Here is a 26,643-nt window from a genome sequence, read left to right as displayed (position 1 = left end):
CCGAAGTCTTGCTTACGTACTCCCCTTCCCCGAAAACACACCTTCAAGGGAAGTAACATGCACAACACTTTAAGAAATAATTCAGGACGCCAGGTTATTCCCGGCTGCCCACACATATCCGGCACCCAAAGATAACACTTGGCCAGCTTCCCATTATTGGAGCACCGAATGGTCTGCCCTTAATTTTCGCTCCAACAAAAACAGGGCCATGTTTTCACTCCCGAGCCAGATAACCTTGATTGCACGTACTCTGGGACGATAAATGACACTTTCAGTTTATGTTAATATAGCGTAATAAAGTTTATTGAAAGAAATGCATAATACTTTTACAAAACTTCACTCACAACAGTTAACCTGCAGACTTGGCTTTGTATGCTCCTGTTGCAGTCATTTCAATGGCTTTAACAGTACCATCAAGAGCTTACAACTGTTACAGACCTATATAACGGGTAAACACTTTTTGTTATGAATTTAAGAAACACCAGTTTTTTTTTCTTCTGTTGCGGATTTGTGTATCGCCGACAACCCCTCCATTGAGCCATTCATGTTTTGAGAGCCAGAGACATTGGGCAGGTCCAGAAGTGACTGAGGAGAGACTTGTCCCTCCCTCTCTGACGCCGCGCGAAGCCTGCAGGGCACCTGGGAGGTTGCAGGCATTGCCGCTTCACTGCAAGCCCCGAGTGCGCCAACTGACTCATCCCACACCTACCCACGGCAATATCGAGCCAACTGCGAGCTTCCTTTTGGGAAATCCTGGTCACGGTCAGCCGCAGTCCCACGAGCCACCAGGTTTCGGAAACTGGGGCATCACAGAGAACCACTTCACCAAACAAGGTTCAGAGCCGAGTCCCAGCTCACTTTGCTCCGGTGTTCCGAGACGCTGCCGGTGCCTCGCTTGTGCCTTTCCTCACGTGTGCGCACGGACACAGAGACACAGACTCAAGGCATCCGAGCCCCGCCAAGGCGAAGACCAGAGGGAGTGGCTCCATTGCTTCTCAAGCACCTGCAGGATGTGCAATGCAGGAAGCAGCAGAACAGCCGAGAACTATTCGGATGAGGCTAAAACTGAACTTTGGACCATGTGGTTACTATCCAGCACTGCCATGTGGGCAGTTGATCTGGGCTCAAAGACCGAGCAGCACAGAAGCAGTTTTGGGAGTTTGGCAGAGTGTCTTCGGTTTTGTTTGCAGTACCTATTTGTCTGTTTGAAGGGTCCCATTGCCCCCTAGGCAGGTTTTACCATGACCATATCTATAAACACCTGGACTCATGCAGGCTGAGATCAACTTCACACGCCAAAAAATAACATTTTAGACGAAAGTCCACTTGCGGACAGATTTCTGTTCGTACGACACGTCTTACTTGTGTTCTTGCCCCACACCGAGACACTACCACGCTGACCTGATGTATCAGACCCATACAGCAGGGCAGATGGGAGTCAGCTGTTTGGAGCTGGGAAACGAGCCCGATGATACGAAGTGGAGCACATGGCGGAGGCAAGCTCATCTGAAGAGGAAATGGTTATTTTTGCTGTGCAAGGGCTGGCTTTGTGAAAAAAAAAAACATTCAGCCCAATGTTGAGAACAGTTGAGCTTCTACTTCAAAATGAGGCACTTTTTTTCCTTAAAACATGAAGCTTCTTCGGACTTTCTATTTCTTACACTGAGGATGACCTGAAATCCCTGCCTCAAAAGTAGCAGACATGCAAAAGGACAAAGGCTTAAGCATCCAACACAGAATTACCAATGTGGACAATTCTCTTCACAAAAACGTTACAGCATTCAAGGTATGTATCACTGATCTCTCTACAGACTTCCACTTATATTCTAAAGATATCTAACAAATACAAGTTTGTAGGGTCATTGAAGGTCTTTAATCTTATTCCTGGACAACAGACAAACTGTTTTTTTTTTCCTCAAGACAATCCTTATACAGTTTTTATTTAAAATAACATACAGTGTAATTCTCACGTGAAGGAAAATAGTCTCTCTTTCAATGTCATCACCACCCACTTCAAGTACTTCCACATGTCACTACACAAACGTTAGGGTCGGAAGGAGGGAAAACGTCATCTTCCACAAGTCCAGATCAGCGCCAGGGGCTGAAGAGGATAAAGATTTCTTCCCCAGAGCCAACAGAAGATGTCTTCATCTTCGGAGTTTTTTTTTACTACATGGGAACAGAGTATGGTCTGGGGAACTTCAGGTCCACTGCAGTTGCTAAATCCCTGAATTTGTGCAGAAGTTCAGAATGGTATTAAAAAAGAAAACCAAACCGCAGTCTGATCCAAATAGAGAGAAAACTGCCATATCAACATCCAGACCATTAAAGTACTTAGAAGCTGACATCCCATAAAGATACCATCCTAAAATTACTGAAGGAAAGACCTGCTTGCATCCATTCCTCTTTTAAGACAGCACGTCACCAAACACACATCTTGGCAGGCAAAGAAAATGCTTGGAGGCAACTTCACAGTAATACTACAGCCTATGTGTTTCAGTCTGTGACACCACCAACAGGACATCTGGATGGCTTTTTTGGTGTACTTTAAGTAACGCTCACTTTTACCTAATTTCCCTGCTCCTTGATACTCGCGCAGCACGAACTAGACTATTGCACACAACACATGGACGTCTGAGTTTGATTTCCTAGTCCGCTTGATCCTGGGTTAGCTGTGACCACCGGGTGGAGTTTGCAGGTTAGAAGCTTCAGCATGTAAACAAGCAAACGGAAGAAAAAACAAAAATTCTGCACATCTGCTTTTGCACAAGTGGTGTCTGTGCTTTCGTCAGCTGGAACAATACTATTAACATGGGCATAATGGCACATTTTCTGCACACTCCTCACACCACCCGCCCCCTTGGAAATCGAAACACAAGCGGTCTCAGGCACAGAGCAGTCCAAACCGTAGCATTTTCTTGGAAAAAAAAAAAAAGAACGTCTGCTCCTAATTCATTTCAAACAGGACGAGAAAACGCTCCAGCATGAATCAGTCTAAAAAACAACAACAACAACAACAACAACAACAACAACAAACAATTCCAGGAAATGAAACTAGAGCCATTGAGACCTTGTTTTGCCTGAGTGGTCTGAAGCCCGGGACCCCCGGTAGGGCCACGTGGAGTGTGTCGTTGTCCAGGCTGCCCTTCCCTGCTCTCCTCACTGTGCCAGCAGGGGGCGCTGGCGGGCCGGGGAGGCGCGGGGAGAGGCCAGCCGCTCGCAGGGGGCCGCGGCCGTGAGCGAAGACTGCAGGTTCATGGTCTTGTGGAACAGCTTGTTGCTGATGAGGACCACCAGGGAGAACAGACGCAGCTGAAAGTGACTGGAGGAGGTGGGGGGGGACAGAAGGCGAAGAGGCAGAGGTGTTTAACTGGAAAACCAGCAGCAAGCCCTACCCACAGTGTAAAAGTACCTTCAAGGAAGCCTACTGCGAACATCCTTGGTTCTTACCATTCTCTAAATACCACTACGCCGCTTCTCAAACACTGTCTATGAAAGGGTTCACATGCAAGGAGAGGGAATCTAGAATTCCAGGAGGTAACCGATACAATCTACATGCAGCGGATTTTAAGATTTAAAGCTGACTAAACAACTGTAGATTTCTGCAGGCGCAGGAGGAAGAACGGAGTGTGGGACTCACTAAGGTTTGACAGGACTCTTGGCCTCATTTGCGCTGATGATGAAGAGAGGGAAGAGGATTGAGAACAGGCAGCCACTAGGAGAGAAAGAAAAGGCATAATCATTCCACATGTTTGTGGTTAAGAAAAGCTCTTTCCACAAGCCCTCCCCCCTTTGGAATTGACACTGGCCTTTCGATTGGCATTGAATTCACCATGAGCCCACGGATTTCTGGAAAATCAGAGAGGTGGCTGTTGGGTATGGAGGCAAGAGCGAATGGCACCACTGAAACCCCCAGCAGGCGAATCTGCGCCACACTGAAGAATCTCAGTCACACTTGTCTCACAACACAGAGCTGCTAACATCTGGGTTATAGGGTGGCTCTATTTGCACTCAAGTCCAGAAGCACGAAAACAGCCTTAAAGGTTTAAAACATTCCAGTCATACCTGATGATATAGGAAGATGGCAGGGCAGTGAGAAGAGCCATTGGCAAACCAAAACCAAAGTAGTAGGGCCAGTTTCTCTCTATGTTTGAGAGCCGCTGGTGCATCTCGATACCTATGGAACAGGTGAAAACAGGATCTGAATGTACATAGATCTGAAGCCGCGAAACACAACTTCATCCTGGCACTCAGTTGGCTATAGACTACTTGGTACTCTCACTACATCACCAGAACATGCATACAAGTAACTCACATAAATCAATCACAACTATGTCTTAAGGAGCATTTTTTGCATGTCTTGTACTTAGAAAGCACGGCTGTGCTTCCTTCCTGCTGCTTGCCCCGCACTCAGTAATGGGCCTCAGCTCAAAAAACACAGAATATTTATTTCCACACGTCACACATTCATGCCACAGGCTGCGGCAAATCTGCATCTAGATCGAGCATCTCAATTCAAACACTTGCAGGAGACGTTCCAAAGCCTTACATCTCAGAGAAACCGGGGAAACAAATGATTTTGTATTGATTGTTTAAGTATTGATGACCCGTTTTCTTCCTGAAACGGGATTTTTCTGGAAATCAGCTTCCTAAAAGCTAACGGGAGGGCCCCCCCCCCCATACTGACAATGTGTATTTCAACAGCAGGGCCGAGCAATACCCAGAGATGAAATGGGTGGCTTGCAGGCCGGCAGCTCTTTGTTTTTGCTGCTGGCCTGAAGTGCACGCTCACCGTGGTTGAACCAGCGGTACTCAAAGCAGTACAGAGAGTAGAGCAGGGACATGTGGAGAAGGCTGATCATCTGACCAACCACGTCGATGGGGAAGAGGCTGACGATCATACCCTGAAAAGGACAGAAGCAACGCCATCACACCAGAATCAGATGACACCCGACTGCACAGGGTAAACCGGTCGAGGATTTTTAATAAGCAGAGTCTCAACACTTGGAAGGAGCATTCATGGAGATTAAGCAATTTGAGCAAAGTCATGTCAGGTCATGTCACGTCATTGGCCAAACCGCTTTATACCATACGGTGTCACGGTGTACCCAGCAAGCAACGAGCGCAAGGCAGGGTACGCCTTGGATGGGACACCAGTCCATCCCAGGGCCAGTGCAGGCCGATCATACATGCGGACAATTTGGAGGCCACGGTAAAGGCCGAGGGGGGAGATTAGGCCCGGACACCGGGATAACTCCCTACTCTTATCGAGAATGACCACTGAGAGTCAGGACCTCGGTTTAACGTCTCATCCGAAAGACGGCATCCACTACAGTATAGTGTCCTCCCCCCACTATACCGGGGCAGTAGGACCCACACAGACCGCAGGGTGAGCGCCCCCTACTGGCCCCCCTAACACCACTTCCAGCAGCAACCATAGCTTCCCAGGAGGTCTCTCATCCAGGTACTGACCAGGCTCACACCTGCTGAGCTTCAGTGGGTAAGCCAGTTGAGAGTTGCAGGGTGATATAGCTGCTGGCCAAATTTAAGCCAAGTGCATCTGGAATACCAAATAAACAGAGACGAGCACCTGAATGAGGAAGAGCGCTTGCAGCAGGAGGTTGAACAGCATGTCAGCAATGATCTTACTGACACTGGGAAAGGGCTGAGGTTTCCGGCCTGACACCTCAAACGCAAGATCCGCAATATCCTGAGGGAGAGGATCAGAAGAATTCTCAACACTGCATTCTCCCCCACACAATAAAGCCCTCAACGCGAAGTTTGTTCAAACCCCACCTGGAACCAAATGGCGTTGACAATTTTACTGAGCACGAAGAGAGGCAGCACCCAGAGGGCACTGAACACGGACGTCAGGATGAACTCGAGCCAGGACCAGACATCGCCGTGTAAAGAGGGGTCGCCTGAAAAAGATGAGAGACTTTGGGAGATCTTACAAGCCAAGACAGGAGCTGCTGCAGCTGCATCACACCGATCAAAACAAGACCCCCTGTTGACTCCTCAGCTCCTCCTCTTAAATCCGCCCCCAGGCACACTCCTCAGTTTGTGCCCTGAACTCAAAATACGGCTACTGCTGAACTTTTGTACACAGCTGCTATCTAAATGCTAGTTAAAATGATAGCTGCTACCCTGTTAATGTTCATGTCATTAATCAGGAATACACGCAGGTAAGCATTTCATTGTACAAAGGTACATACGGCAATAAACCTGAACTGGATCTAGAATATAAAAGCTGCGTATAGGGTTATAAGCCTTGTGTAAACAGTATATACAAAAATGTAGCCTAGGCAGCTACACCACCCAGCAGGAAGATGGAAAGAGGAGAAAAGTCATATAAATAGAATTCAAAAGGCAGCTTCATTACTGGTTTAGCAGACGCCCTTATCCAGGCCAAATTACATCTGCACACAATCAGCACAGGAAGTAGGCAGAACATATCTCAATGTGTATTCAACGTGTGCTTATTCCTATGAAAACCCGTGCACCGCCCACAGGCTGTTCTCTTCCTCTCTGGCTCCACTTCATACTGCTGAGTTACAAGACGTCGCTCTGTAAGCTACAGGAGTCCAGGTGATTCCATGCAGCCATGCCGGGATGCATCGGAACAATGAATCCGCACGGAAAAGAGTTGGAGGTTGACCCGAGAAGCCACACATACCGATAATTCTTGCCGTAAGAGTCTGAAGAAGTGGGATAAACACCCGGTAGAAAAGGAATAGACTGAGCTGTGAGAGAAAACAAAACAAACGGTCATAAAATCCTACACATATTGCTATTTCTTTCAAGACATTCACACCCCTCATCGTCCAACATATTCTCATCATAAAATCATTTGCAAGTTTCGATTCCTATTCAGATTGTGTAACGTTGGAGCTCTTGATGGAGCACTTACTGAAAATGAACAGCAGAAACTCCTGGATTGTAATTTTACTGCAGAAACTGTTCACAATTACAGATGCACCTGAGATTTTACACAATGTCACTTTTTCAACATATGAATAGTTACTGCCAGGAAAATAATCTTGCCATGCAAGTACACGCACAATGATGGCAAATGACTACACAACTGTTAGATAAAATTTCACTTTTATTGCTCGCAGTCTGATTTGAGTTCACAGTTCTACAGTGGCAGCACCTACAAATTACAGAACGAAAAAAAACTTTACCCAGAAAACGCCTCCATTCCACGCACAGCACTGCAGAATCCGGCTGGCTAACTTGGGATCACTGAGGGAAAACACACAACACTACAGTCAGGCAAGGAAGAATTTTATCCGCTCTACAGCTGTTTACAGCTGGGCTGTCTAACTCACTTCCTGGGAGACCTCGTCTCTTCTGGTTCTTGTTCCAGCCCGAGTTGTCAATTAAGCTAATTCACTTCATTAAAATCACAGTTACCTATAATATACCTATTGCCGGCAGTCATATCACCCTGAAGCTCAGCAGGTGTGAGCCTGGTCAGTACCTGGATGGGAGACCTCCTGGGAGAAACTAAGGCTGCTGCTGGACGAAGTGTTAGTGGGGCCAGCAGGGGGCGCTCACCCTGCAGTCTGTGTGGGTCCTAATGCTCCAGTATCGTGACAGGGACACTATACTCTTAAAGGCTCTCAGACTGACTCTGACTCTCTGTGGTCATTAAAAATCCCAGGGAGTTTCTTGAAAAGAGTAGGGGTGTAACCCCGGCGTCCTGGCTAAATTTCCCCCTGGCCCTTACCAGTCAAGACCTCCTAATAATCCCCGTCTCTGAACTGGCTTCATCACTCTGGTCTCCTCCCCACTGAGAGCTGATGTGTGGTGAGCGTACTGGCGCACTATAGCTGCCGTCGCATCATCCTGGTGGGGGCTGGTAATGGGGGCTGTGGAGTCCCCATTACAGGTAAAGCGCTTTGAGTGGAGGGTCCATAAAAGCGCTATATAAGTGTGAGCAATTATTATTCTAAAACACCATGCAATCTGGTTATAAGTCATACAATTACGTAGCTAAAGAATTAGACCTGCCATGTCACAGGGCTTGGGGGGGAACCAGAGGGCAGAGAACCGACTTCAAGTGAAACACTCTGTGGTGTGCAATGAAGGTGCCTTTGAAAGTGGAACCACAGTGCGACAAACACCCCTTGGGCCTCTTCCCCACAATGGGGCTGCCGTTCTCCGTCGGGGTTTGGGGGGGTGGGGTTACCTTTCCTGCCGGCGCTCCTCGCTCTGCGCCCGCCTCTGCGCCAGCGCGCCACTGGCCCGCCGCCGCCTCTGCTCCTCCCTCTTCTGCTGAATGCGGGCATCTAGCTTGGAGATGGTCCCGATCCCGAGAATGGAATCCTTAATCCCCTGGGGAGGCATGGAAACGGGCAAGGCGTGACACAGGGAAGGAGGGCAACCCCGGGCCAAGGTGTCCCCGTCTCTCAACGGCTGGCCGGAAACCCAGTTTCTCCCGCCTGCCAGGTGCCGTGCTGGCCAAGGAACACACTTCCGTTGGGAGCAAGCGTAAAATCCGAAAACAGTTTTGAAGCGGCAATCATTTGGGTATTTTGCCATTTTCACAGAACTTCAAAAGCTGAACTTTTTCAGAAAGAAATTATTATTTTTTTTAATTCTCCTTTCTCTGCGTCCTTATATTTGTGTAACATTGGGTGGTCCTTAAACTAAAAACCTGTGTTCATTTCTACGGCCGCTATCATTTAAAGCAATTGCTTAAGTCTCTCAATTTTACTGTGGATGCGTGGGGAGTTTATGGTTTGGAGTTTCCAAATATTTCACAGCCAACTTCACACCCCAGCTGACCGGGATTTTCTTTTAAGTGCTTCTCTGGAATTTAACCCTTTATTGACTGGGTTTTTAGGCAAAAAACCTAAAAACCCAGTTTAGTTTAGTTTAGTACTGTCTTAACAGAGGAAACATTCTCTACTGCATTTGCTACATTCCCAAGGTGGAAACGTGGGAAAAAAAACGGGAAGACAGAGGGTGATTCCTGACCGTTGCAACACCATAAAGGAAGGTCCTGACACTGTCTGCCATCACTGGCTCATCTCCCAAGTCATCAACTGCAGAAGGAAGAGGGGTTTGGAATCTGGGAAGCACTCATGCTGGCCAGGAGAAATCCCAAGAACCTGCAAGCAAGCAAAGACTCCTTTATCTCAGGAGCAAAGAACATGAGCCCGGTACTGTTAAGAGAGAAAGTTAGCGGGCTCAGTTCCCCCACATTCTTCTGCGAGTGGCCCATGTGCAAACTGCTCCAGGAAAAGACTTATTCACATGGTTTTGAAATACAAAGCCTATTGGGATCTGCCCTTCTGTACAGGCTGGATTGTATAAATAAATAGGTCTTAAAGATGAGCTTTGAAGGGCTCTTACAGTTATGGGGATATGACCCGCAGTTTTCATTCCCCATACTGTGACAAGGAACGGCCTCAAACGCGCAGTTTATGTTGCTAGTTTGTCATTCATAGTTTGTCATAGTTCGGCGTTAGCACCGTTTTAGTTAGACGTGGAACGGACTATGCTATCTTGCTACTTCATTCGTTGATTGAATTCAAGATGAAAACGGAAACAGTTGCTACAACTTTAAGCTGTCATTAAGAAATGGGCTTAAACAGGAATTTATAATTATTAGTATCAAAGCTCACCAGTAACAGAAGGGTAGAATCGCCTCCTAAAAGAACATTTTAAAAGCCACATTAAAATAGAGGAAAACCTTCTCAGGGTCCTCAGAAAGAGCGACTCGCTTGTCTTGGGTCCTTCCATAGAGCAAAATCTCAGACGCGGAAGAGGTGTGGAAATATGTGTTTAACGATCCTGATTTATGGCTTATGATATAGGGATCACGTGTGTGTATATTTACAGTGTATATGTATTATACCCCATTGTTTCAAAAGTACGCAGTCTAATGGTCATTTATGCCAACATCAAATCCATAACATGAACATCAAATAACTTTCGATTTCATGGTTGTCTAACAGGTTAAAACAACGTAAAGGTTAGAAGAAGGAACGGTTATAACGTAGTGATCAGAGAGGATTTCACTTTTCACAATAAAACAAGGTTAAGTGCTTCCATTACCAAAAACCGAGAAAATAAAAGTCCAACAGGGGAGAATGACATTCAACGAAAAAAGTAAAGCACAGACAAGAATAAAGACATTTAAAGCCATTAAGCAGCTAGCAAGCTTCCAGTTAGCGGAGTTTAAGTGATGCATATTTCCTGACACAATGTCTTTGTTGTTGGGCACCATAGCATAATCGATCAATCTATATTATTAGTTGTCATACATTTAATACACATTGCACGTTTATGTTTCGCGAAAAGCAAAGAGATGTTAATCCCCCACCTTCACTGTCTTTTAAGAGCTCAGCAGCTCAATATCTTGCTGTTGTTCAGATCAAGTCACGTATTTCTCAACAGCTCTACATATATACATTAACCAGCTGTCATCATGCAAAGCTCAAAAAACACACACAACAGCTACCCGCATGAAACCCTTTTCCAGCGACAGCCCGAAAAGCAACATTTTGGGCACCAGACTTATCAGACTGTTGCTGATCTGTCTTACCTCATGTAACTCCTTCGTTTAAAGACTCCCTTCGCCTCTTTTGTAGCTCTCTAATTTACTCCTTTTGTGATTCTCACATTTACAAAAACAACCCCCAGCCTGGCGCGACCAGGCCCGCCACCGTGCAGCAGTACGCATGCTCCATATCAGCGGATACTTAGACTCATGGGATATGTAGTCAAAATAGAAACGAAAGGTGGTCGGAGCGGGAAATACGAAATACGGTAGTCTACTTCTGTTTAAAAATATGGATTATATATTACATTATTTTATATATTATTGTTTTTGCTGAGGCACTAAAGAGTGTACATTTTAAACATATTCAACTGCTTAACGGTGCACTAAATTATGAATGTAAAAAATAATGTGGATGTGCCATTTTCATTGTAGAACATTACTTAATATGCCAAAAGGCATGTATTTCCATATCTTTAAATATAAGTGGAAAATTGTGATCTAACACATTCAAAAACCCGCCCACATGATTTCCTCCAGTCAGAGTGTTACAACTGTAATGATCAGCTTTTCACCGAAATGGCAATCTTTTTAAACAGGGCGACACAAAAGATTTAACATCTTTGTTTTATTGGAACATCAGAAAGTACAAATTATTCCCAATACTGCTCACATTCTTTTTGAAACCCTGTGGTCAGCTCTGTTTAAGGCAGAAGGCAAACCCACTCCCAGAAGATAAACCTGGTAAGGTGTCAGTGCTTTGTCACCACACAAATAAAACCTAACGTTTCCCAGTGATCCAGTAACCTGTTTAGTACCCTTCACCACCAGGTGGATTAGCTATAAATGAAATTAAAAAATAGGTCTATTCAGAATACTTGCTAGCATAACAGATCCCATCAAGATGTGGTAGTTCAAACTCAAGAACCTTCTCTCTGTCAGCCAATACAGAGGGATTAATGTATTGTATTTTCATATTTCTGAATCTTCTCTGTTCAATATAGAACGATGACAATGACAATCCCAAAAATCACAGACTAAAGTGAAGATTAGCTGGAAGGTGAGAGCCAGGTTTGGGGTGGTGTGGCTCTGCGCCTGTGGCTGGAAGGTTGCTGGGTTAAATCCTGCAAACGGCAGAGGAATCCTACTCTGTTGGGCCCCTGTGCAAGGCCCTTAACCCCAACTGCTCCAGGGGTGCTGTACAATAGCTGACCCTGCGCTCTGACCCCAAGCTTCTCTCTCCCCATCTGTTTCTCATGGAGAGCAAGCTGGGGTATGCAAAAAGACAAATTCCTAATGCAAGAAAGTATATATGGCTAATAAAGTGATCTGATCTTATCACCCTCCTTGGAAAAAAAGTGTCATTTAAATAAATGAAGGGCACACGCTAGCCTGCACAGTAGAGTACAGTAAAGTATCCACTTCGATGCATAGAATTGGAATCTTGCACATGAACTAAATGCTTCTGCATCATTTCGGAAGATTTTCAACCCAATTTCGTCCTGTAAATCTGAACTAGGTTACAATTTTAACTTCAGCCGTGTGTTTCAAGCGCCAGCAAACAGCACGGACAAGAACCCTGTTCCTGTGAGGGTAATTAGCTAGCAACTGATGAAAAGTTTGTTTATAACCTTTGTTATTGCAAGTGGACAACCATAATTACACAGTGCATGAGCTTTACATTTAGAAGGTAAAAGCACAAGGTAAGAGTACAATCTTCACACACCCATAATCTTTTTTTAAAAGCAAACAATTAAAACAGAAAGAGATTTCACAGGCATTAAGCCTTCTTGCGTTATGTATTTTGTGTATTCAGGAGGGACATTTAGCACACTAAAAACAACATGAGATAGGACTACAGTGTGATTTAATTTAAACTCGGTTCAATTAAACTGCATCCACAATGACACACTTCTCTTCTCACTATTATTTTAAGAATAATAAAGGCAAAAAAGTGATGAAGAAACACAAAACCCCAACTTAAAGCCAGCGTGTTTGTTTTTGAGAATGACATTTTCGCTTGATAAATAAATGCATCACGGAAAATAATGAACTAGATTAAAACTTCGAATGACAGTAAATCCAGGCTCACAGTTGTCTTTTTTTTTTTAAAGTCTCTGTACTGTGTAGTCATTTCCCTTTTTTTGGTCAAAAGTACAACCATTTTTAGTGTGCTTCTCTACTGTAACAAGGGGTTTCAGAAATAAGCGGCCGATTACAGAAGGAAAATTAATCATGACACTGCCTCTGAAGATGTTTCTTTCCCACTGGAGTCTGGAATTAGGGACTGAATCCTGGAAAGTCCCCAGGCCATTTCGTCTTCATTTCAGAAAAGGTGGAACATCAAGAAGACATGGACAGGCTGTCTAACCTGCTGTAGCTGTCTAGGGAGCTCTGGGTTCCTAGTTAGAAGGTCGCAGCGCACAAACCCCACCAAAGAGGAAAGACAACAAAAGCAACCAAAAGTAAAGTGCAGGTTCTGCCCACAGCCCTACACAGAGATGGACCCATCCCTGAAGTTGGTTTTCCCGATGAGAACGTTGAGCAGGACTGCGCGGCCCTGGCGGCACTCCTGCTGCGCCTTCCCGATGACCTCATCCAGCCGGCCCTCCTCCTCGCGTCCAATCAGGTACCCCTTCCCGCCGTAACCGTCGGCAACGACATGGTAATCTGCGCGCAAGAAACGGAAGCCATGTTTTTTTTTTCTTTTACAAGCCCGCCGCTCAAACGGGGCGGCCTGTCAACAAAACAGTTTGAACACTCTTTCTTGGCTGATGATGGGCACTAACCCAATCATTGGATTAGTGGTACCAACATAAAAAAATAGGGGTTCTTCCTACAGGCTCAGCAGTGTTAAGGAATAATAGTTACATTTGTTTACGTGGCACAATAACTCATTGTGCTTTATTTACTATAGTTGTACAGTATATGACCTTTAGCTTTAACCTTTTTTTTTAACCCGCTTTATCTGCTTGAAAGCCTTTCAGGACAGCGTCATACAAAAAATGGCTTCCGGAAGTGAACCGTTTGTCATGCTGCTGCAGGACGGAGGGGCTGGGGCACTGACCTGTGAAGGCCAGTCCGCAGGCCACGTTGCTGCCCAGGATGGGCACCTGCTCCCTGGAGATCTGGCTCCAACAGGCGTCATTCCCCACAAGGGCGATAACGGGCGTCTGTGTGGGGGAAGAGAAGAGAAAAGAGTGCGCTAGCTACCTGGAAAATACCTGTCCGCGGGGGGAGGAAACTGAGGCCAATGCATCGTTCCCCATTTAAGACTTCAAAGGCAGGGACAACAAGACCCACACCTCCCCCCTTGTGTGTCCCAGCACCACAGACTGTGTGCTTTAAATTCCCTTCACTCCTGCAGATCCCAAGGGAGGATGCAAGACAGTGAGCAACTGAGATGTCGGGCGAAAGGGTACCTTGTGGCGAGTGAAGGTGTCAAATTCGGCCACGCTGTACCCCAGAGAGCCGTCTCCGTAGACGATCCACACCTGAAAGAGTCGCCTTGGTTACGCAGCCCCTGGGAGACGAGCCTGGGGTGACCCTCCACACACAGCCAGCCCACCCAGGGGTCTCAGCACAGTGCCAAACAGTTGCAGATGTGAGGAGACAGCTGCACCCAGACAGCTTTGCGACATTCCTCAGAACAGATCCTTGCTAATCTCCATTGTCACATCCAAGTCCAGATGGATTTGTCCAGAACATTTTTTTGGAAGGATGGCCAAGTGCCGCATAATGAAATATAGGTTAAAGAAACAAGTAAAGGTTTATTCCATGCTGAAAAGAGAAGACAAGAGACAACGTTTTGGGTGTGGAGGCAAGACACCTGAACGTTGTGTCTTTTCTTTTCAGAGTGGAATAAACCTTTGCTTGTTCCTTTGCATCCTAAATGTGCCAACGCAGCTCCCTACTTGAACTTCTACAGGTTAAAGTGCTCTAAAGCAAAAACCAAAGAAACAAACTCACCCAAGAATAAAAGGTTTGGGGCACGAATGATCAAAATCTAGCTCGATTTTTTGACAAAAGCAGATCACCCCAGATACGACTTTTTCTAGACAACTACAGCTTCTTCACTGGACCATTCATTTCCAAGCGATAGAAGTTCTGTGTGTTTAATAGTCACTGTAGCTTTCGGTCATGTGCAGCTAACTGCGTGATTGCTGTGTGAGTTGCTGTTGAGAAAACAAGAGTGACAGGTGTTTGTTCGGCAAAATAGCAGCTGTATTGCACCTCTGACTCCGGTCTGCAGAGCTTCGCTCCCAGTGCAAAGCCCCCACCAACACCCAGGGTTCCGAAAGCACCTGTTGAGGAGGACAGAGGAATTCAGACCAAAGAAAAACATTGGATTCTGCTGCTGGGATCATCCAGAAGTGCAAGAGACTTAGGACTGCCTCCCCATCATTTTTAATAGCCACGTTACAAGAATAATGATCCTAGTCACTTGAGGAGGTCCTGGAAAAGTTATACTTCTGTAACAGTGTCTGATTTTCCATTTGATGCAAAACTGCTTGCCAGAGTGTAGCTCGATATTTCTTTTTTTTAAATGGGAAAAAAAAGTCCTAGCAGAGCAAAAAGGTCCTTTAATAATTCTCTCCTCGCCGCCACTAACAAACATGCTGGCCTTGACAAAAGCTGAAACCTTTCTGGACTCAGGAGAGGAAACGGGACACTTAGGAAACGTTTCATACTTCACACTCATAACACTCATGAGTTAAAACAACAAAAAAATAAATTTCTCCACTAAAAGCAAAGCAGAACTCAGTGTTGGCTGACTGAGCACCACTTTTCTTTAGGGGTACATGCAGCAAGACAGAGACAAACCAAACTGTTCTGGCCAAATTTCCCCCTGGCCTTTACCAATCATGCCCCCTTAATAACCCCCCTCTCTGTACTGGCTTCATCACTCTGCTCTCCTCCCCACTGAGAGCTGGTGTGTGGGGAACATTCTGACGCACTATAGCTGCCATCACATCATCCAGGATGGGCTGCACACTGGATGCAGGGGAGTATTCATTACCTGTAAAGCACTTTGAGTGGAGTGTCCAGAAAGGGGCTTTATACAGTAAATGTAAGGGAATATCACTATAAACGCAGTTGTTGATTCAGCATGTGGAGGAGAGGGCAGAGGAATGTTCTGTGTGAACAGGCTGTCGCAGCCCCTGGTTTGTGGCGGGGTGGGTTCAGGGCTCCAGACCGACCTGGGTCGAGCCAGCGCAGAGGTCCCCTGGGTCTCATGATGTAGGCAGCGCTGCCGACGAAGTCGCCCCCGTCGGCCACGATGATGCTGTCCTCCGCCATCAGCTCCTCCGCCTGGTGCAGGACCCGCAGGGGGTTCAAGTGCCGTTCGGTCCTCTCGGCCGCCTTCTCCCTGCAGGGGGACAGGACACACAGGGAAGCACTAGGACAGGCAGGAGGGCAGGAGTCCCGGCTCGGAGCACAGGAAGCGGGATATTAACCGGAAAGATCTTCTCTGCCTACCCTTCGGCTGGCACCTGTCACAGGTCTGCACAACAGAGGAAACTCTGGCATTCACGATAACGTTAACAGTCCTGATCTTAGTTTTATCAAAGTCTTGAGTACAAGACTTGAAAAACATGGTTACCACAATTGCAAACAAAATATTAGGGACAGGTGGCACTCTCTAGCCCCATTGGCAGTAATAATCATCATCATCATCATCATCTGTATTTTATATAGCACCTTCAAAGGTGGTTTCTCAAAGCGCTTTATAGAATGACAACAACAAGAAAAAATACACAAGAAATGCACAATGAAAATACACAATGATGGGAGACAGTAGAGGGGGGTACTGAGTACAGTAGGAGCAGAGGGGTAAAGAACAGAACCAGTTCAGTAAGGACCCTTCTACAGAAAAAGTAACCCCCCCTGCTTGGCTAGGCCAATATTTGGCATTTCACCAAGGCAAGTGTGGTAACTTACAAATCTGCTGCGTTTCAGTTCGGGCCAATGAACTGTGAAGAGCAAGCAGAAACAGCTCCAGCACGGCACCGTTTCTGGGACCAAGCGTACCTGTTTGCCTTCTCCTTGGCCAAGTCCCCTTCCTTCAGGCTCTGCGGCCAATCTGGAGGGCATCTGTGACCTTTCAGGCCCTCCGAGAGACGCAGCAGGAAGGAGCCAGCGTCTCCTGGAAGCAAAGAGTTGCATGAGAAGGCTGCAGGACTCCTGGTCTTACCGATCGTACTGAGGCCACTGGAGACACTGGTTTGGGGAAGATGATCAGAATGGGGGCCGGATTCTTTTCCGTACCGAGCTCAGGTAAGGACAGAACCCTGGAGCCCCTCCGTACCACCTGAAACACTCCGTTCTGCCGTCCAAGGTAACCTGGTCATGTTTTAGGATTTGGTTCTAAAGAACATAAAGCCTCCAAAGACCACGTTTGGGTAAATAAAGTATTTTAGTCGAAGTATTTAATTTCAGTGAAACTAAGACACGTCTGTAAGAAAGGCTGCAAATAAGAGGCGATTTGACCCTTCTAGCTCATTAAGTAGTTAGCAGCCAAACAATTCAAGAATCCAATACTGCCATTTTGTGAAAAAGAAGCCAGAGTGTCAGTTTTGACCAAAGTCTGGACCACAGCTCGGCAGTGTGGTCCAGACTCCAACAATCCTTTGTGTGAGTATGCGCCTGTTTAAAACGCACCTCACCTTCGATTCCTCAGGCTTGTGGTCTACTTTTCATTCAGGGGTGCTGATAAAGAGCCAGGGTCCTCTCACTCAATCAAATGACTGCCTAAACCCTCTCGGTTCAGTTGATTAAAAATGAAAACAGTGCATGTGAAAAGCTCTGTGAACGGTGTGCATTACGTTCACGTCTCAAAAGCTCATCTCTTCCCGATTCTCCGTCCAATCCCTGCGTAATGCTCGTCGCTGACAGAGTGAGCCGTACCTTGAATGGCGACGGTGGGCTTCCAGAACATATCCGAGTTCTTCAGAAGCTGAGACCTGTCCCGGTTCACCGCGATGATCCTGCTCCGCCGGCTCAGGACACGGCCGTAGCTCAGGCGGAAATCGCACACTGTGCCTGGCGGGGGGACACAACAGCACACTCGGGAGAAAAATTCACTGCCGCCCCCTGCCTGACCCCGTGCCCCCGTCATTTCCCACCGCTTAACAAAATGATACAAGCAACCAGCTGGGACAACGTACGGAGGCCCAGCGTGAAGGCCAGGCCGCATATTTCTACTGTAGCTACGCTGGCGAGACGCTATCCAGGCCAGGGAGGTTTCTGCCAAAGCTGGTGGAGAACGTGACCCCTCCGGCAAGCGGAGCCCTACCTGCCAGGATCACCAGGTCGGCCTCCTTCAGGGCGTCTCGGCGGTTCTGGCGGATGTGCAGACCGCTGTCGCGGCCCAGCATGCCCCTGGCCATGCCACCCAGGAAGCAGGGGATGCCCAGCGACTCCAGCGCCGCCCTGAAAGTGGCGGACGGACACGGCTGACCGAACCTTTGCTTTAGGTTTTACTGCGCACGGGCGTCCACAGGCCCACTGTCTGCGGGCGCCCCTTCGCACCCCTAAAAAGCCCCCCCGTCCCGCTGCACGACTCCTGACCAGGCTGACTAGACTTGCCACTAGACTCCTGGAATGCTTATCACTCGAAAACGGCAAAACAACAAACGACTGCCAAAATCAAAGGCGGCCGTTCAGAGTGTTTATAACTTGTTTGCCCCCCTACCATCTGGCAGAAGGTTCCGGACACTCAGTCGCACACAACTAGACTCCAAAATAGCTTCTTCCCCAGAGCCGTCAAGCTGGTGACGCCCCCACTCCCTCCCATCATACTATGATCTCTCCTCACTTCTTCCTGTACCCACAAGGACTGTACTCCAACACCACTACATACACAACTGAATGTAAGCCGAAATTGTACTTCAAACCGTATTAGTTGCAATATTTTTTAATCACCGTACTATTTTTGCACTGTTCCCCGAATTACTTTTGCACTGTTTTTGTCTTGTTGTATTCTTTCTCTGTTTGTGTATTTGCACAGTTTTGATTACACTGTTATGTTATTACACTGTTATTGTTATTATGTAACTGTCTATTGTCTTATCTTCCGTTCTATTTATATAGTGCACCTGAGTGACTAATGAGAAACACTTTTCACTGTACTATGCACCTGTGTAAGTATAATGACAAATAAAGTTGAATTGAGTTGAAGAGGAAAAGGGGACATTTCAACGGGAAAGCCTGTTACACATAAAGCCAACCCAAGGGTCCCCACCTGATTTTCTCTGCCGGCGTCGGGGGCAGAGTGGCCTGGCTGCCCAGCAGAATGACCGGCTTCTTGGCCCGGCTCACCAGCTCCACACACTGCTGGACCTGAATGCGCAGGGGGGCTTGGCGTCATTATTGTACACGAGCACATCACGGGCGTTTCCTTTCCCTGCCCTTTCAACTCCCCAAAGTGAACAAGTCACTCCGTTACTTATGCATTCAGTGTGCTATTTTCATTATCAAGGGGAGAGGCCATTTTCCTGAACTGAAGATTTTCCAGTCATACATAAACCCATAGGAACAACATGTGGTACATCTTAAGAGAAGCCTAAGGCAACAATGAGGAATTATCACACTTGAAGGGCCTAGTGTTATGACTTTGTCCTGTATAAAGACTAGTACGCACATGACGCTGGCAATGGGCTGTCAAAGCGCTTTTCATACCACCTATAAATGATCCAAGAAAAAGACTGAATAAATTCCCAGAGAGATATCCCACACTCCGCGTTCTGTACTGGGCTGGCTCACCAAGAGCACCTGTACAGGTGCTAAACCTCGGTGAGCTGTCTGAGGTTGAGCTCGACTGTACCTGTTGGTCGGTTGCCGTGGGAATCTGTACAGGGAGGGGGGAGGTGTCCTGAGGCTCCCAGGCTCCGGCAAACAGGTTATTTAAATGATTCTGCAGATACCTGAGTGGAGACAGGAAAGGCCAGCTTTTCACATGATCTGAAATCCAGATTTACAGATTCCACAGACCAGATGATGTTGGCCCCCCGGGCTGAGGAAGACCTTCTTTAGCTCAGCCTTCAATATCCCTGTTGAGCGACGTCGGAGACCGGGGTCCGATCCCGAGGCGGGGGACGAACTGGGACAGGAGGGGCGAGAGCAGAGACCCCCGAGAACCCGAGTTCGCTACAGTAACTTGAATAGATTCTTGGGAGGGCGAAGAGCAGAGGAGGAGAGCAGCAGCAATCGTTTGACTGCGACACAGAAAGCAGTGACTAGTAATGGCTCCTGAAAACATTCTTTACCAGGCGATAGCTTTGCCCACCAATCCCTTAGGGGCGTTTTTGACGGCAAACTCCTTCTCCACCAGATGGTAGGGGTACAGAGTATCGATGGGAAACTCCACGAACACGGGGCCTACAAAGACACAGAGAAAGCCAACAATCAGCCCTTACAAAACCGTCAAATATTCATTTACTTGGATGATGCCTTTTGAAGCACCAGACTCTCACTGTATAGAGCCAGATATTTGACTAAAGCAATCTGAATGAAGAACTTGGCTCCAGTGCCTAAACCTCTAACCTCTCAGTAACCAGTCAGAGGCCTAACCACTCCTCCACTCTAAAGACAATCGACTCTTTTGACACAGCAACAATGTCAGATTAACACACACTGGCACCATCCTGGTACGTCAGCCTTAATAGGCATCGCGTCCTGCAGGCCTGCTACCCTCAAGCAGAGAAAACTGCGACCCACAGCTGTAACAGTTCATGAAAATATATGAAAGTAGTATATCTGAAAAACAAAGACATTGAGCCACCATCCTTAAGTGTGCACCAGCTGAGTATTCCCTGTCTAAGGAAACCACAATAACAGTAAGGTTGTACACCAACACGTACGTCTTCCATGCTGCTAATGTAACAGCCTACAGGGTGCTTCTTTCATTTCCAGGGGTGCAGCAGTGGGATTCTGGGCCTGCTGGTCCCGAAGAAGTGGCTCTTGAAATGGGGGGCACTCACCTGGCGTTCCAGACTGGGCGACAGCGATGGCCTTCCTCAGCACGGGCACGATTTCCCTGACGGTGCGCACCGAGGCGCAGAACTTGCACAGCGGGCGGAACAGCGACAGCTGGTCGATGTCCTGCAGAGCCCCCCGACCCTGCGAACACAGGAGGTGGGAGGGTTACTCAGAGAGGAGGTACCCCGCACACGCAGCACCCACTGGGGAAATCCACAGACTGCCATTAGCAACGCACGCCACTCCGAACATGCTGTCAGCTATGAGCTCTCATCTCAAACCACTACACACACCTCTGTTCTTTCGATGGAAAACTTTTGAATGAAAAAAAAAAACCACGATCATGTCACTTTTTCCTGGGCTCTCCAGTAAAATATCTTTGGTTCCGGGAACAGCCGGCTTTGCAATGCAAATTCCTGCTCATTCCGTACAGAGTTAGGATTTTACAATTCCGAAATAAAATCTGAAAGTAATTTAATAGTAATCGTACATGCTTTTGAAGCTGTAAGGGGCAGAAAAAGACATGTAAAAAGTGTCTGATTTTCTGTTTTCTGTAATCACAACGTCAGAACGTGCTGACTACAGGGATTCGTTTCCCAGGCTTCAGGGACAGGATGTTTTACATTATACGTTTCAGACAAGGTTCACGGTGGGGGCAAAGTGTAAAATCATTTGTCGAAGAAATAACTACCCCTTACAACCCCCCCCCACCCCCCAGAAAAAAAGGTGACCGACGGGTATGGACTTAGAAAGGCCGGTTAACACCTTCCATTTTTATTTTGACAGACAAATACAGGACCGTATGCTCGAGTCCCGGCTCTCGAAATTGTTTCTGCACGGGTACAGGAAAGGTCAACAGCTAACCTGCAGCAAAGTAGCCGCTGCTCCCCCTATCAGAAGCAGGGGAGACTCGGCCATCTGTGCGTTCTTCACTGCCGTCACGGTATTGGTCAGGCCAGGTCCTGCAGTCACCGCGGCGACGCCAACGGTCCCTGGCCAAGGGAGAGAGAGATACAGAGACGATGGAATTAACCCTTCGTTACACACACAGTCCTCCCGCATGCCAGTGATACAGTATAGCCTCCTGCTACTGCAGGATCTAGGGCGGGATGGGCCTTCTGATTCTCCTAAAGCAGCTGAATTAAAGCTTGAAGTGGGAAAGAAACGTGCAAGAACAACCTGACATTTGGTCTGTTTCTCGGCCTGCAGCGCTATCCACCTGTGTGCAGTCTGACACAGCGCAGGAAAGCTTGAAATCCAACAGAAACAACGGATGAGGTGGGAGTTTTGTGCTTTCCTGCAAAATCTACCAAACCAAGCACAGCACGATCTCTGCAGCGGGTTGCTTAAAAGCTGGGTGGGACAATTCCAAGAAAAGGGAAACCTGCGCAGATACAGTTCCGGGTCAAGGTCGGGGGTCAGGGGTCGGGGGTGGGGTTACCGAGCAACCAGTGCGGATCTCACCGGACATCCTGGCGACGGCGTCCGCGGCGAACACGGCGGTGGCTTCGTGCCGGGTGTCCACGATGCGGATGCCCAGCTTCTCGCAGGCCACCAGGATGGGCGAGATGTGGCCGCCCACCAGGGTGAACACGAACTTCACGCCGTGGGAGCGCAGGACTTCCGCCACACTCTCGCCTCCATGGCGCGGGCTCTTTGACTCCGCCTACGAGACCGCAGGGACACGCAGACCGGGTTTTTAGGCCTGTCTTGAGCAGCCAGCCCAGGTCCTAGAAAGTCTTAGTTCTGGAAAGCCTATAGAGCCGGGCCATGGAAACTCACCTGGCCCTTTGCACTGCTTTGCAGAACTAAGCCCAAACCTTTCTTCAGGTAGTTTACTGAGGAACGCCAATGAAACAGGATGCAGATTGCCCTATAGCAGAGGGAACTGTCCTTTGACCTTCTGGAAAATGACTTCCAGTTGTTGACCCTTTGATTCTGAGACTCGATCAGGTTTTCGTGAAAGGTGATGCTAGGAGTAGGAGGCTCCTACTCCACTTACTTGAATAATGAATGGTAATTTAAGTAAATCTAAAGGAAGCCAGGGTATCGGCTTCAACAACACAGCTGGGCAGCTTGTTCCGGACACCCTTTGTGATAAGAAGCATCTCCTGTCCTGAGTGGAGGATCTCATCCAGTTTTTTTTCTTGAAAGAAGCCAGAGTATCAGCTTCAGCAACAAGGCGGGAAACCTGTTCCACACTCCCACACCACTTTGGGTAAAGAAGTGTCTCCTGCTCTATTCATGACCACAGAGACACGCGGTCCCCCTAGGTGGCGAAAGAACTAAAGAACTTTCCAACTTTTCATGTCCAAACTGCCGAAACCACTCACACACTCATCCAAGAGGGAGCGAAGAGCAGGATTTCGAAAGACTTGAGTCTGCTCCCCTTACCTGCTAAACTGGTCGAGCATGTGTGAATCCGCACCTGGCAGGACACCCCAGTGAATGGATACCACTGCACTCTCCCAACTCAGGCATCTCAGACCCCCTAAGCTCCAAAGCAAGGGCCTGCTAGAGACCCCCAACCCAGTCAGTCCTATAGGTAACCTGTTTCTTAAGAAGTAGAGTTACATCTAAAGACAAAAGATAAAGTAATCTGTTCCATTCATAGAACTCCATTCCCGAAGGGCCAGACAAGGGATTTCTAATCCTGGTCGTGGAGGAGCACACTTCCTGTGTATTCACAAAATAGGTGTATTCTCAAACTCGGGTACCACACATTCTCTGGCTTTGTTAATTTAGTCTAGTTTAACAAATGGCCTGCCTAAATGGTCACAGTGAGAAACAATTCCAGAGTTTCAGAAAGAAACGATTTAATGACGGGTCGGACAAACCCGCTGTCCTAAACGAAGCCAGCAGAACAGGCACTTACCTTGTGGAAGAACTGGTAGATGACTCCAAGCTTGTATACTGCAAACGCCAAAATCGCACAAGCGCAACCGCAGAGGCACCCAAGCGCTGTAATAATACTACACCAGTAATCCATTGCAACTGCTCGGAGAAATCAAATGTATAGGAACAGCGAAAAGGCAACGTGTAGCCGATGCAAAGTCAAATACTGCAATCCATGTGGCACTCTGTATAATAATACATCGAAACAACCCAAGATAGACACAAACTGCAAAAACGTAGTTTAAGTCAAGTGAAAAAATGTCATAAAAAGTTAACTTAAAAGCAACCTAATGGTACTTTCATGATTATTTCCTCAGCTTCTTCAGAAGTTAAAGCAACACCATGCTTTTCCTAGAGTTAGATCATCCCAACGCGCCCGATTACATGGGCGAAGGGAGAGGATTTTTAAATACAAATATGAATGAAAGCTTCAGAACTTCTTGAAAGTGTCACAACAGCACGCTGGTCCCGATTCCATTTGGAAAGACCGAAGTCCTTCAGCTGTCACAGGGGGTTCCGCAATTTCCGTAAAGCTCTTCGCAGAAAAAGCACTTATGGGACTTGTGATCACTAAAGTGTTTTGTGAATTCAAGCCGTAGCGCCGTTTGCGGTGATAGATGGGACCTGTGGCCAATAGGAAGAAAGAGGCTTGGTTTAGTGTCGGTGGAGGGGCGGGCTCTACGGGGATGTATTTCCTGGTTCCGAGTGAAACCGAGGCAAAGGTCACAAGCTTTGAATGTGGTTCGTGAGTCTCTCTTTTTGTTGTCAAAGTTATGATCAAAACATAAACGTCGCCGACGGTTTTCATGACAAGTATTGTGTACTTTAATACACAGCCCTTGATAAAACGTTAAATTTAGAAATAAAATAGCTACAGTTGAGTGCGTATAGTATCACCCCAAAACCTAAAACCCAAAAACCTAAAAGTGGATACAAATACACCCATAAGACGAGAAGATAAAACTCATTTTCCTGATTCAAAAATTAAAGAGTAACAGTATTTTAACACATTTATCTAGCTCTGTGAAGTTGCCCCCCCCAGACAGCACAAACAATTAAGTCCACCTCATTCATTAGTGCTGTTTGTGCCGTTGAAAATAGCGTTTGACCTGCTTTCGTTCCGGAGATATACTATATCATATAGCGCCTTGTTTTTCGGGTGATCACATGACCGTGCACGGTGCCTTTGACCTGCAGTGACCCCGTCTGCCGAGTTCAAGCGCTCTGTTACTGGTGCGAGAGTAACAAGTCTGCAATTGTGTTTCTCTGTTTGGCCGGGTGGGGGGCGATTTTGCATTTAATACCAGTATCTTCTGTGCGTTTGTGTGAAAAGGAAATTAAAATTAATAATAATAATAATAATAATAATAATAATAATAATTGCTTACACTTATATAGCGCTTTTTCTGGACACTCCACTCAAAGCGCTTTACAGGTAATGGGGACTCCCCTCCACCACCACCAATGTGCAGCCTCCACCTGGATGTCACCAAATTGTCACCAATATCATACCCTAATCAGAAGAGTTCTGGATGTAGCCGTAAAAGGCGAACATCAGCAAGCAACTACTGTACTTGTTCTTCCAAAGAGGCTTTTAACTAGCATGTCTCAGTATTTCCTAGCTGTGTCCTTTTTAAAAACTCCCTTGCACCTTAATGGGAATTGGAGTAGAAATTCTGCTTAAAAGAGAAGAGCACCCTCTAGTGGTCGACTCAGACCATGAACAACCGCAACCCGGTTTCCTGTCCCAGTATGGGTCAAGCCCGGTTTCGCTCTGTTTCTGACCACTGGCAACATCAGAAGGTTGAAGCCGTGCTTTGTGTAACTGGGCTGTTTAGCAATCTGATGTTCCCCGTGTGTCTGATTAAATGCAAAGAAGCAGAGCTGCTGTATACTGTAGTTGACGGAGATCTGGGCTCGCTGGCAGTGAAAATTTGCGTTTCACCTTTGCGTTGCTTTTATTTTGCTCTCATTGCCAGTCCTTATCTGGTGGGGAGTGAGTGGGTTTGCATCGAGCGGAAATAGAGTCCAGGAGTTTCCAGTCGAGCCTTGAGATGTTTACCTTATCTTAGGGGGAACATGAAGATATCTTAATAGCGTTTATTCTTTCCTATACTATACTTTTTCCCATATTGAATACTGAAGATTGTAAAATCTTTTCGATGGACAGTATACTGCTCAGACTATGTCAGTTGCTAATAGATTTGGATATTTAGTGTGGTGGCAAATTACATCAGTGCGCCAAAGGTTAAGGCTATACACATTTGCACCAATCTTCCTTCAGGCTACAGTGGCTATGGTTTAGCGTTGGTAAGTATTGAAATCTAAGGGGTATGAAGCGCACGGAAGCTGTGTGGGTAACAGGTGAAAATTTGTGCAACTGGACTGCAGTCGTGTTTTGCAATCTCTTTGCGTGAGGAGAGCTGCACCATCACCTTCTAGTCTAGAAACTATCTGAAACACAGCCTCGCCCTGCTCTGACCTTCACTGCCTGGGAGTGGGGGCACAGTCGAAGCCCAGCTTTTTAAATGCCCTCTCAAAACATTTTTACCGCAGAATGAATAAATGCAGAACGGATTTCGGAGACGGTCTCCTGCGAGAGTTACAGGGGGTGAGCTCAGATATACTGTATTATGTGCAAATCCAATGGCGAAAATCACCTCAAATAAAGCTTCATGTGCACCGACAACAGACATAAAACACATCTTCCGTCACACATCTGAGACCACTATCAAGTCTCCCCGCCGGCTCAGTTACCCCTGACGCCTGTGCATTTTCTGGGCGGTACGTAAGTGGCATACTAACACTTCCCAGCCCTCCGGAACTGACATTTTCCTGTGGAAAGAGCGAGCATAGTGCGCCTTACACTACTCGAAAGTTGCACTTGTCTGTTGTTTAATGTATCGCAGTTTTGCAAAACATCCTCTCCTGTTAGATCTGTGGCTGTGTAAATGAAACATACGTTTCCTGGAGAGACTCCGCAGAGAAAGTGACACATCGATGATCATTCTAAGCATAAGAAATGCCCAGCGAAGGAGAATTGCCGCTATCGGTCTTATTCTTGTAGGGGTTATTACGTACTACTACATCAGGTAAGCCCGTGACTCGTGATAAACATGCAATGCACAGTAGAAATAACCGATGTCTACATTTGCCGGCTTGTAAACGGCATTAAAACACACTTCACGACGTCTTAGTAATAATCCTGACCGTGCTGGAACGAAGTGGGTTATGCAGAAGGCATTTCACGTGGT

At 47.0% G+C, this 26,643-nt stretch overlaps 3 protein-coding genes across 3 annotated transcripts in view; 1 reads left to right on the top strand and 2 right to left on the bottom strand.

Moving 5' to 3' along the window:
* Window positions 1–275: 275 nt before the first annotated feature.
* On the bottom strand, window positions 276–10,715 carry ei24 (EI24 autophagy associated transmembrane protein). The gene is made up of 11 exons (XM_088619286.1): window positions 10,559–10,715; window positions 8,986–9,119; window positions 8,195–8,340; window positions 7,185–7,245; window positions 6,677–6,743; window positions 5,797–5,921; window positions 5,591–5,710; window positions 4,793–4,904; window positions 4,066–4,177; window positions 3,641–3,715; window positions 276–3,322 (listed from the first exon to the last, which is right to left on the bottom strand). Exons 2-11 carry the CDS (start codon window positions 9,025–9,027, stop codon window positions 3,160–3,162), a joined length of 1,023 nt encoding a protein of 340 aa, XP_088475412.1. The 5' UTR covers window positions 9,028–9,119; window positions 10,559–10,715; the 3' UTR covers window positions 276–3,159.
* A 411-nt stretch (window positions 10,716–11,126) lies between these two features.
* hacl2 (2-hydroxyacyl-CoA lyase 2) lies at window positions 11,127–23,915 on the bottom strand. Its single transcript, XM_088619277.1, has 15 exons — window positions 23,370–23,915; window positions 21,959–22,160; window positions 21,359–21,486; window positions 20,497–20,635; window positions 19,783–19,894; window positions 19,341–19,440; window positions 18,759–18,856; window positions 17,811–17,947; window positions 17,423–17,557; window positions 16,547–16,661; window positions 15,715–15,884; window positions 14,747–14,817; window positions 13,936–14,007; window positions 13,581–13,686; window positions 11,127–13,183 (listed from the first exon to the last, which is right to left on the bottom strand). Exons 1-15 carry the CDS (start codon window positions 23,481–23,483, stop codon window positions 13,005–13,007), a joined length of 1,878 nt encoding a protein of 625 aa, XP_088475403.1. The 5' UTR covers window positions 23,484–23,915; the 3' UTR covers window positions 11,127–13,004.
* A 2,285-nt stretch (window positions 23,916–26,200) lies between these two features.
* LOC148641166 (beta-galactosidase-1-like protein 2) overlaps window positions 26,201–26,643 on the top strand; it is a 31,698-nt gene continuing 31,255 nt past the window's right edge. The window contains exon 1 of the mRNA XM_088620212.1: window positions 26,201–26,481. Within this exon, the coding sequence (XP_088476338.1) occupies window positions 26,390–26,481 (92 nt within the window). The 5' untranslated portion in view covers window positions 26,201–26,389. The remainder of the gene's footprint in view (window positions 26,482–26,643) is intronic.

The sequence above is a fragment of the Lepisosteus platostomus genome, chromosome 25 (genome assembly GCF_059453375.1).
Source record: "Lepisosteus platostomus isolate fLepPlt1 chromosome 25, fLepPlt1.hap1, whole genome shotgun sequence".
Lineage (NCBI taxonomy): Eukaryota > Metazoa > Chordata > Actinopteri > Semionotiformes > Lepisosteidae > Lepisosteus > Lepisosteus platostomus.
The sequence above is the reverse complement of the archived record's forward strand: the minus strand, read 5'-3'. Positions and strand labels throughout refer to the sequence as shown.